This window comes from Scyliorhinus canicula, chromosome 7 (genome assembly GCF_902713615.1).
Source record: "Scyliorhinus canicula chromosome 7, sScyCan1.1, whole genome shotgun sequence".
NCBI lineage: Eukaryota > Metazoa > Chordata > Chondrichthyes > Carcharhiniformes > Scyliorhinidae > Scyliorhinus > Scyliorhinus canicula.
This window is the reverse complement of record NC_052152.1, coordinates 210,848,682-210,860,708: the sequence shown is the minus strand read 5'-3', so window position 1 is coordinate 210,860,708 and position 12,027 is coordinate 210,848,682. Positions and strand designations below refer to the sequence as shown.

General features: G+C 52.7%; 1 protein-coding gene across 1 annotated transcript in view; it reads right to left on the bottom strand.

The window, feature by feature from the left end:
- Nucleotides 1-8,526: 8,526 nt before the first annotated feature.
- LOC119969176 (myosin-7-like) overlaps nt 8,527-12,027 on the bottom strand; it is a 184,968-nt gene continuing 181,467 nt past the window's right edge. Inside the window, exon 41 of the mRNA XM_038802412.1 lies at nt 8,527-8,638. Coding sequence (XP_038658340.1) covers nt 8,627-8,638 — 12 coding nt within the window. The 3' untranslated portion in view covers nt 8,527-8,626. The remainder of the gene's footprint in view (nt 8,639-12,027) is intronic.

Genomic DNA, 12,027 nt, shown 5'->3' with positions numbered 1-12,027 from the left:
CCTTCCCGGGGCAAACCAGTGATTATTGCAAATTGGGGACCAGACCGATGCTCCCTCTGCTCCCACATGTCTCCTCCATTGCCCCCAGACTCTCAGGGCCGTGGCCACCATGGGGCTGGTGCAGCCCAGTAATAATTACTAAAATTTGGGAGTACCAGCCTGCACTCCCCCCGGTTACGCTCCAACATCCCCTTTTTTAACTCGCGGGGCCTTACCTGCCCATACAAAGCCCGAGATCACCTTGTTGACCCGTTTAAAAAAGGACCGCGGAATAAAGATGGGGAGACAGTGAAACACAAACAGGAATCTTGATAGAACCGTCATTTTCACTGTCTACCCTCCCAGCCAGTGACCACGGGAGCACATCCTCACTCCGAAAATCCTCCTTCATTTGATCTACTAGTCGGGCCAGATTCAGCTTGTGTAGCCGTTCCCATTCCCGCGCCACCTGGATGCCTAGGTACCGAACGCTTCCCCCTGTCATAATATACACACAGGTATATGATGGTGCACAGACAGGAAGTGATTGACACACAGGATGACCAATGAACACACAGAACACAGCAGCCAATCACCAGACAGGACACGACCACTATAAAGCCAGAGGGCACTAGTTTTCCCGCTCTCTTGGGATCCAGCCTCTGAGACAGTCAGAGCCCGTGAGCAACAACTAGAACGTCCACCATGTGGTAGTAAGATAGTCTGGTCAGGTTAGCCTCAGGTCTCCAGTCCAGCCCTACAGGGGCTGTTTAGCATACTGTGCTAAATCGCTGGCTTTTAAAGCAGGCCAGCAGCATGGTTCGATTCCCGTACCAGCCTCCCCGGACAGGCGCCGGAATGTGGCGACTAGGGACTTTTCACAGTAACTTCATTGAAGCCTACTCGTGACAATAAGCGATTTTCATTTCATTTCAGTCAACTCAGCATAGTGTCAACCCACAGTTAAAGTATGTATGATAGTTAAGAGTTCAATAAAATCGAGTTGCACTTCTTCAAGTGTTGGAAGCCTGTCTCTCTCACTGCTCTGGTAAACACAGTCCTCGCAGACCCAGCATACCCAACACATCATGGTACCAGTGAGTCATGCTCGAGTTTGACGGACCTAGCTTGAGATAATCTGCCTTCGACCAGCGATCAGCCATCCGGTAACATGGACAGCGTCCGCCCTCCCCCCGCAGCTCCGCATCGCCGGCAACCTCAGTGCTAACTGGAAGATTTTCAAGCAGAAGTTCCAGCTATATCTTGAAGCCACCGACCTCGAAGCCGTATCGGATGCCAGGAAGATTGCTCTCTTCCTTTCTACAGCCGGGGACCACGCTATCCACATCCTCAACTTCCTCACCTTTGCTGAAGACGAGGACAAGACAAAGTTTAAAACAGTCCTGCTGAAGTTCGACAGCCACTGACATCGAAGTCAACGAGAGCTTTGAACGCTCTGTGTTCCAGCAGAGGCTTCAGGGTAAGGATGAACCTTTTCAGTCCTTTTTAACCCATTTCCGCATCCTTGCGCAGTCCTCCAACTACGGCTCCACTTCCGACTCCATGATCCGCAACCAGATCATTTTCGGGGTCCACTCCGACCCCCTTCGCCAGCAGCTCTTTAAAGTTAAGCAGCTCACCCTTGCCATTGAAACCTGTGTCCTACATGAGCACGCTAACAACCGGTACTCCCATATCAAGGCAGCAGAGACGGCGCAGCAAGGCCCCCACGATGCGGAGCGGGTGCAGGCCGTAAAACAGCTCCAAGCCTGAGTCTGGGTCAGGGCGTGCTTTTCCCGGGTTCCTGCGCATATGCGCTACAACCAAGGGGACGATGAGGCCGACGACCGAACTGCACAGGTGTGCACATCGTTCGACCGTACCGCGCATGACGGTGGCGCACGGAGAGTCCTGACGTCGGCGCCATGATGGGCAACAACTGTGGATCTGCCCATTTAAAGCGGCAATGTCCCACAAAATCTCGACGCTGTCTCCAGTGTGGCAACCTCGGCCACTACGCAGCCCTGTGCAGATCTGCGCAACTGCACAACACTCAGAGATCCCAGCTGCAGCGCAGGAACGTCCAGTCCGTGCAGCAACCCGTTGCAGACTCCGAATCTCCACATCCTCACTCCGAAAATCCTCCTTCATTTGATCTACTAGTCAGGCCAGATTCAGCTTGTGTAGCCGTTCCCATTCTCGCGCCACCTGGATGCCTAGGTACCGAACGCTTCCCCCTGTCATAATATACACACAGGTATATGATGGTGCACAGACAGGAAGTGATTGACACACAGGATGACCAATGAACACACAGAACACAGCAGCCAATCACCAGACAGGATACGGCCACTATAAAGCTAGAGGGCTCTAGTTTTCCCGCTCTCTTGGGATCCAGCCTCTGAGACAGTCAGAGCCCATGTAGCAACAACACGAATATCCACCATGTGGCAGCAAGATAGTCTGGTCAGGTTAACCTCAGGTCTCCAGTCAAGTCAGCATAGTGTCAACCCACAGTTAAAGTATGTATGATAGTTAAGAGTTCAATAAAATCGAGTTGCATTTCTTCAAGTGTTGGAAGCCTGTCTCTCTCACTGCTGCAGTAAACGCAGTCCTTGCAGACCCAGCTTACCCAACACATTACCCCCTACCACTCTAAACGGCAGCTCCACAATTGCCTCCCCTGCCCCTTGCCTGGAGAACATCTCGTTTTCCCCATGTTCAATTTATACCCCGAAATCTAGCCGAAATCCCGCAGAATCCCCATAATTTCTTCCATCCCTTCCACGGGTCCGACACACATAAGAGCAGATTGCCCGCGTATAGCGAGACTCTATGTTCCACGCCCTCCCGGACCAGTCCCTTCCTGCCCTTTGAGGCTCTTAACACAATTGCCAGCGGTTCTATGGCCAGTGCAAACAACAGCGGGGAGAGGGGGCACCACTGCCTCGTCCCCCAGTGCAGCCTTAACTAGCCCGATGTCAGCCTGTTCGTCCGAACACTTGCCACGGGCGCCTGATCCAGCAGCCTGACCCAGTCACTGAACCCCGTCCAAATCCAAACCACCTCAATACCCCCCACAGATAATCACATTCCACCCGGTCAAATGCCTTCTCTGCATCCATTGCGACCACTACCTCTACATCCCTACCCTCTGGGGGCATCATGATCACATTCAACAGTCTTCTTACATTGGCCGCCAACTGCCTCCCCTTAACAAATCCCGTCTGGTCCTCCCCAATCACGTCCAGGATGCAGTACTCAATCCTTGAGGCCAAGATCTTAGCCAACAATTTGGCGTCTGCATTTAGCAGGGAGATCGGTCTGTAAGACCCGGATAGCTCCGGGTCCTTATCCCGCTTCAGGATCAATGAGATAGTGGCCTGTGGCATCGTCAGGGGAAGCCCCCTCCCCCCCTCTCCCTTGCCTCATTAAATGTCCTCATCAGCAGTATGCCAGAGAACCCTTTGCAAAACTCCACGGGGTACCCATCCGGCCCCCAACCCTTCAACCAAGTCTTCACCAACCTTTGGGAACTTCGGACCCCCTAAGAATTGCCTCATCCCCTCCGGCCCCGCTGGGGGTTCCGACTCATACAGCCTGCTGCAGAATTCATCGAACGCCTTATTGACCCCAGCTGAATCTCTGACCAGGTTCCCATCTCTGTCCCTTACTTTCCCAATCTCCCTGGCTGTCTCCCGCTTTCTGAGCTGCTGCGCAAGCATTTTACTGGCCTTCTCCCATTATTCATAGATCGACCCCCTCGCCTTCCTCAGCTGCTCCACCACTTTCCCTGTAGTTAACAAGCCAAACTCCGCCTGTAGCCTCCGTCGTTACCTTAGAAACCCTGCCTCTGGGGTCTCCGCATATCTCCTGTGGACCTATAGTATTTCCTTTATCAGTCGGTCCGTCTCTGCCCTGTCTACCTTCTCCCCATGGGCCCGTAACGATATCAGCTCCCCTCTAACCACCGCCTTCAGCGTCTCCCAGACTACCGCAGCCGAAACTTCCCCTGTGTCGTTGACTTCCAGATAGTTCTGGATACATTTCATTACACACCTCCTCATCCACTAATAGTCCCACATCCAGCCTCCAGTGTGGGCGCTGGCGACCCTCCTTGCTCACCTGTAGGTCAACCCAGTGCGGGGCATGGTCCGAGATCGTGATCGCTGAATACTCAATATCCACTACCCCGTCAGTAAAGCCCTGTTCAGGATATAAAAGTCAAACCCCCATAACCAGCTTATGCGAATCCAGGGCCGGGATCCTCCCCAACATTCTCCTTATGAACTCCACATCATCCCAATTCAGCGCGTACACATTCACGAGCACCACCAGCAGCCCCTCCAGCTTCCCATTGACCATAATGTACCGACCCCCCCATGTCCGCAACTATTCTTCCCGCTTCGAATGACACTCGCTTGTTAATCAGGATCGCGACCCCTCTAGTCTTAGAGTCCAGCCCTGAGTGGAAAGCCTGTCTGACCCATCCCTCCTTTAGTCTGACCTGGTCAGTTACTCTAAGGTGCATCTCCTGTAACATTGCCACGTCCGCCTTCAGTCCCCTCAAATGCGCGAACACGTGTGCCCTCTTAACCGGCCCATTTAGCCCTCTTACATTCCATGTGATCAGCCTGGTTGGGGGCTTCTCGTGTGTCCCCCCTCCGCCGATCAGCCATCCCCTTTCTTGGGTCAGTCTCCAGTCCGCGCCCCACACATCTGCTGGCGCGCCCCCAGGCAGCCTCCATCCCCGACCACCCTATTGTCCCACAGCAAACGTCCCTCCCCTGTCAGCAGAACATTTCCCCCCTCCCCCCTAGTAACAGCACCATACACACAGCCCCGTCCAACAAGCATACCATCTACTCACCCCCCACTGTGCTTCCGTGAACTAGCCCGCCCAGCTAGCTTGGTGGCCCCCGCCCATGGCACCAGACATTTTTCCACCTATTGTTCAAAATAAGGGGAAGTAGATTTAGGACTGAGTTTAGGAGGAACTTCTTCACCCAAAGGGTTGTGAATCTATGGAATTCCTTGCCCAGTGAAGCAGTTGAGGCTCCTTCATTAAATGTTTTTAAGGTAGAGATAGATAGGGTTTTGAAGAATAAAGGGATTAAGGGTTATGGTGTTCGGGCCGGAAAGTGGAGCTGAGTCCACAAAAGATCAGCCATGATCTCACTGAATGGCGGAGCAGGCTCGAGGAGCCAGATGTCCGACTCCTGCTCCTAGTTCTTATGTTCTTTTCAGTTGGTCTCTCAACATTCCCACCTCCACCTCCATTGTTGTTTGGTGTTCCTCCTGCTCAGTCAGTGCCTTCTCCACTTTCTGGATTGCCCGATCTTGAGCATCCAGTTTGAGTTCCAGTCGCGCAGTCGACTCCTTAATCGGGTTCAAACATTCCTGTTTCTGACTGATGAAGCCCTCCTGAATAAACTGCATCAACTGCGCCGACCGCTGGGTCGTCGAGCCAGGACTCCGGTCGTCCACCATGCTTTCTCCCATTGCAACCTCAGCCCAAGCCTTCTCCGTTTGTCTATTTCTTCCTTTGCGAGCACTCCTGGTCCGCTTCTCCATGCACTGATGCAGGATTCCTCTTCCCAATTGCATCCAACATCAATTTTCCACTTCAGATCTGACAAAAAATCGGGAAAAAAGGTCCAAAGTTCCGACCCGGGTGGGAGCCACCAAATGTGCGACCTACTCCTTCATAGCCACCACCGGAAGTTCGTATTTTCCCCTTCTTAATCAATCCCTTGGTTTAACTTTGCTGTATTTTAAACTGTGCTCAATCCTCTGGTCTACTGCTTTTTCTTGCTAATTTGTTTGCTTCTTTGAATCTAATACTATCTCTAGATGGTTTCACGGGTCGGCGCAACATCGAGGGCCGAAGGGCCGGTACTGCGCTGTAATGTTCTATGTTCTAATTTCCCTTGTAAGCCATGGTTTGGCCACAGTTCCCTTTCTACTCTTGCGCCAAAGAGGAATAAACAGCTTTTGGAGTTCACCTGTTCATTCCTTGAATGCTGCCATTGCCTGTCCGCTGTCCTTCCTTCAATAATGTTTCCCAGTCTGTCACAGCCAGCTCATGCCTCATACCATCATAGTTACCTTTATTGAGGTTCAGGACCCTGGTCTCAGAATTAACTATCTCATTATCCACCATGATAAAGAATTCTAACATATTATGGTCACTCATCCCCAAAGGTTCTCTCTCAACTAGATTGCCAACTAATCCTTTCTCATTGCACAACACCCAGTCCAAGATGGTCTGTTCCTTTGTTGGCTCCTCAACAAATTGGACCAGAAAACCAATTGAATCCCCTATAACTATTGCATTCTCACACTCTTAACTCCTCCCCTCTGCAGTAGAACCAACCGTGGTGCAACAAATTTGTCTGTTGCTGCTTTCCCCTGAGAGGCCATTCCCCTCAACAGTATCCAAAGCGGGATATCTGTTTGGCAGGGGAATGGCCACAGGAGATTCCTGTACTACCTGCCTCGCTCACTTGCTCTGTCTGCTGGTCACCCATTCCCTTCTTGCCTGTGGAGTCTGAGCCTGCGGTGTGACCACCTCTCTATATGTGCTATCCACAACACTCCCCGCCTCACGGATGCTCCACAGTGTCACGTTTTTTAAAAAAGGCTTAAAAGTGTCATGTTGTGCCGGCACTTCCGTGTGTCATTTACCTTTAAAAGCTGAGGGAAAATAATTGAAATGTGAAGCTTCGCTGCAGGTGCCCTGATACCCAATGTAAATTTACTCAGCTTCGGACAATGTACAACAGATACATCATAACATTGGGGAATGGTGGTGCTTTTTGGTCACGCTGTCCATCTGCGGCGCCCTTTTCTAAGCCGACAGTTAAACATCGAGGTGTTAATCACTGTAAACCAGCTCCACCGGGCAGAATGTCGTGTTCCCGTGTCTGACACTGGATCCCAAAGCAACTTCCGCTTTGACAAAGAATCATCCAGACTCGAAACGTTAGCTCTGTCCCCTCTCCACAGCTTCTGTCCCCTCTCCACAGCTTCTGTCCCCTCTCCACAGCTTCTGTCCCCTCTCCACAGCTTCTGTCCCCTCTCCACAGCTTCTGTCCCCTCTCCACAGCTTCTGTCCCCTCTCCACAGCTTCTGTCAGAACTGCTGAGATTTTCCAACATTTTCTGTTTCTGTTACCCTTCAACCACCACCAGCCCAGCCTGTGACAGTCCGCAGACCAGGCCTTGGACCTGTCAGTCATCTCACAGCCCATTGAACCAGCATCATCCTCAATCCCTATCCATTGCCTACGAGTAACAAGATGCACTCAAAGAACATGAGGCAGTTTCAGGATGACATCGTACCGTGTACATGAGTATGCTCCGAGAAACAGACTTTTATATTTAGCATTTGCAATTTGTTATTTTGGAATGTGTGAAAATATTTTGAAACTTGCAAGAAGATTCTGTGCAAATGGTGCACGTTACCTACGCTGAATCGCAGTAATCTATCCGGTTAATTTTGGCTTCCAGGTCAGATTATGACACATGAATTTGGTCTAGAATTTGGAACTGAACGTTTCAGATCGACTTCCTGCCCTCTCCCCTGTCCCCCCCCCCCCCCCCCCCCCCCCCGCGCCCACCCACCCCCCCAGCCATTCTGGAATCCACATTATAGGAGGGATGTGATAGCCACTGGAAAGGGAGCAGAGGAGATTTACCAGGATGTTGCCTGGGCCGGAGAGTTTTAGTTATGAAGAGGGATTGGATAGACTGGGATTGTTTGCCTTGGAGCAGAGGAGACTGAGGGGGGACAGGATTGAGATGTAGAAAATTATGAGGGGCAGAGATAGAGTAGACAGGAAGAAACTTTCCCCTTGGTGGAGGGATCAATGACCAGGGGGCAGAGATTTAAGGTAAGGGGCAGGAGGGTTAGAGGGGATGTGAGGGAAAAACCTTTTCACCCAGAGGGTGGTGGGAGTCTGGAACTCGCTGCCTGAAAGGGGGGTGGAGGCAGAGACCCTCAGAACATTGAAGAAGTATTTAGATGTGCCCCTGCGATCCCAGGGCAGATACAGCGATGGGCCAAGTGCTGGGAAATGGGATTAGAATGGTTAGATGGGTGTTTTTGACTGGCACAGACGCGATGGGCCGAAGGGGCCTTTTCTGTGCTGTATGATTCTAGAACTCTGAAAGGAGCAGATCACTTGTTTTGTATTTTCTGGGCAGACAGTTTTGTTTACTGGTTGTGAGGGGGGCAGAGGGGCCGGTGCCAATTATATTCTAACTACTTTCCCCAATCTCCCATTCTGCCCCAACTGCAGACCTGCTCCTTGTTCCCAATCTCTGGAAATGCTCCTTCATCCCAAAGCAATGTGCTTCATAGATGAGAATTCTGTGTGTGGACAAAATGTTACTGCTCTGCAATGTTGTTCGTTAATGATCCAATCAGATCCACCACAATATTTGAATTATTCTGGACTGTGTCTAAACTGATCCCAAAAGGCAGGAAACGGCCAGGCAATTAGAAAAGGCTGACTGCCAAAAAGATTAAATCCAGGACAGTGAGTTGCATTAGAATGTTCTTTATTCACACCGGTTTTGCTGCACTAAAATACTACATTGTCACAGAAAGCAGAGGGAGCCGATTCAGTCTTGTCCCCGGTCTTCTACTCTTCGTGCTGGAATAGAAAAAACTCGGTCAGTAAACATGGAACATCAACAGCGAACAGAGCCACCAGAGTGACCGGGCCGGGGCCTGGGACAGGCAGGGTGACCAGAGTGACCGGGCCGGGGCCTGGGACTGACCGAGTGACCAGTGCCTGGGACAGGCAGAGCCACCAGAGTGACCGGGCCGGGGACTGGGACAGGCAGGGTGACCATTGTAACCGGGCCGGGGCCTGGGACAGGCAGGGTGACCAGCGTGACCGGGCCGGGGCCTGGGACTGACCGAGTGACCAGGGCCTGGGACAGGCAGAGTGACCAGAGTGACCGGGTCGGGGCCTGGGACAGGCAGAGTGACCGGGCAGGGGCCTGGGACAGGCAGAGTGACCAGAGTGACCGGGTCGGGGCTTGGGACTGACCGAGTGACCAGTGCCTGGGACAGGCAGAGTGACCAGAGTGACCGGGCTGGGGCCTGGGACAGGCAGGGTGACCAGGGCCTGGGACAGGCAGAGTGACCAGCGTGACCGGGCCGGGGCCTGGGACTGACCGAGTGACCAGAGTGACCGGGCTGAGATCTGGGACAGGCAGAGTGACCAGGGCCTGGGACAGGCAGAGTGACCAGAGTGACCGGGCCTGGGACAGACCAGTGACCAGGGCCTGGGACAGGCAGAGTGACCAGAGTGACCGGGCCGGGGCCTGGGACAGGTAGAGTGACCGGGCCTGGGACAGACCAGTGACCAGAGTGACCGGGCCGGGGCCTGGGACAGGCAGAGTGACCAGAGTGACCGGGCCGGGGCCTGGGACAGGCAGAGTGACCAGGGCCTGGGACAGGCAGAGTGACCAGAGTGACCGGGCTGGGGCCTGGGACAGGCAGAGTGACCAGAGTGACCGGGCTGGGGCCTGGGACAGGCAGAGTGACCAGAGTGACCGGGCTGGGGCCTGGGACAGGCAGAGTGACCAGGGCCTGGGACAGGCAGAGTGACCAGAGTGACCGGGCTGGGGCCTGGGACAGGCAGAGTGACCGGGCAGGGGCCTGGGACAGGCAGAGTGACCGGGCAGGGGCCTGGGACAGGCAGAGTGACCAGGGCCTGGGACAGACCAGTGACCAGAGTGACCGGGCCGGGGCCTGGGACAGGCAGAGTGACCAGGGCCTGGGACAGGCAGAGTGACCAGAGTGACCGGGCCGGGGCCTGGGACAGGCAGAGTGACCAGGGCCTGGGAAGGCAGAGTGACCAGAGTGACCGGGCTGGGGCCTGGGACAGGCAGAGTGACCAGGGCCTGGGACAGGCAGAGTGACCAGCGTAACTGGGCCGGGGCCTGGGACTGACCGAGTGACCAGGGCCTGGGAAGGCAGGGGAGGCAGAGGAGGACCTGGCAACATTGCAACTCCAATCAGGAACCTAGGGTTTGGCAGGTTGGGTGTTGGGAGGATGTTCCCCCTGGAGGGAGAATCTAGAATAGGGAGAGAGATTGTTTCAGGGAGAGACTTTCAGAATAAGAGATCTGCCTTTTAAGACTGAGGAGGAATTTCTTTGCATGGGTCATTAATCTTTGAATTCTCTCCCACAGCAAGAGCAATGGCTGTGGGTCACTCAATAGATTTGAGGTGGAGTTAGATTTTTTCATTAACAAAAAGAGTCAAGGATTATGGTTGTGGGGGGGCGGGGTGAGTAAAGGCTACAATTAGATCAGCCATGACCCTTTGGAATGGTGGGGCAGGAGCAGTGGATAATTGACCGACTCCTGCTCTTTGTTATGGTCCTATACTGTGGGGCTGGTTTAGCACAGTGGGCTAAACAGCTGGCTTTTAAAGCAGACCAAGGCAGGCCAGCAGCACAGGTTCAATTCCCGTGGCAGGCTCCCCGAACAGGTGCCGGAATGTGGCAACTAGAGGCTTTTCACAGTAACTTCATTGAGGCCTACTCGTGACAATAAATGATTATATTATATTATTGCAAGAGTAGGTCAGAGGCTGAAAATATCTTTTGCAGCAAGTAACCCCCCCCCCCCCCCCCCCACCCCGCCTCCACAACCTGACTCCCCAAATCCTGTCCTTCATCAAAAGGTGCAAGTCAGGAGTCTGATGAAATACTCTGTGCTTGTCTGATGAGTGCAGCTTCAAGAAGATTTGAAGCTCGACACCATCTAGGTTAAAGCAGCCCATCATCACCCCATCAACCACATTAAATATTCACTCCCTCCAACACGTGGTGCCTCAGTGTGTATCTCCTACAGATTCACAGCAGCAAGTTGCGAAGGATTCTCTGACAGCACCTTCCAAACCCGTGGCATGTACCACCCGGAAGGATAAGGGCAGTAAATGCAACCCACCACCACCTGCAGTTCCCCTGAGCCATGCAGCATTGTCACTTGGAAATATTAAAAGGAAGATGTGTGGAGAGATTGTCCAGACCAGGGATGTACTTCTGAGGCTGTATAAGGCTCTAGTCAGACCCCATTTGGAGTATTGTGAGCAGTTTGGGCCCCGTATCTAAGGAAGGATGTGCTGGTCTTGGAAAGGGTCCAGAGGAGGTTCACAGGAATGATCCCTGGAATGAAGAGCTTGTCATATGAATGAAATGAAAATCGCTTATTGTCACGAGTAGGCTTCAATGAAGTTACTGTGAAAAGCCCCTAGTCGCCACATTCCGGCGCCTGTCCGGGGAGGCTGGTACGGGAATCGAACCGTGCTGCTGGCCTGCTTGGTCTGCTTTATAAGCCAGCGATTTAGCCTGAGGAATGGTTGAGGACTCTGGGGCTGTACTCGTTGGAGTTTAGAAGGATGAGGGGAGATCTTATTGAAACTTACAGGATACTGTGAGGCCTGGATAGAGTGGACGTGGAGAGGATGTTTCCACTTGTAGGAAAAACTAGAACCAGAGGACACCATCTCAGATTAAAGGGACGATCCTTTAAAACAGAGATGAGGAGGAATTTCTTCAGCCAGAGGGTGGTGAATCTGTGGAACTCTTTGCCACAGAAGGCTGTGGAGGCCAAATCACTGAGTGTCTTTAAGACAGATAGATAGGTTCTTGATTAATAAGGGGATCAGGGGTTATGGGGAGAAGGCAGGAGAATGGGGATGAGAAAATATCAGCCATGATTGAATGACGGAACAGACTCGATGGGCCGAGTGGCTTAAATCTGCTCCTATGTCTTATGGTTTTATTAGTTCAGTCCGTAAGAGGGTCATTCAGAAATCTGGAAACAGCGGGGCTGATTTAGCACAGGGCTAAATCGCTGGCTTTGAAAGCAGACCAAGGCAAGCCAGCAGCACGGTTCAATTCCCAGACCAGTCTCCCCAAACAGGCGCCGGAATGTGGCGACTAGGGGCTTTTCACAGTAAATTCATTTGAAGCCTACTTGTGACAATAAGCGACTTTCATTTTCATTTTCAGGAGCTGTT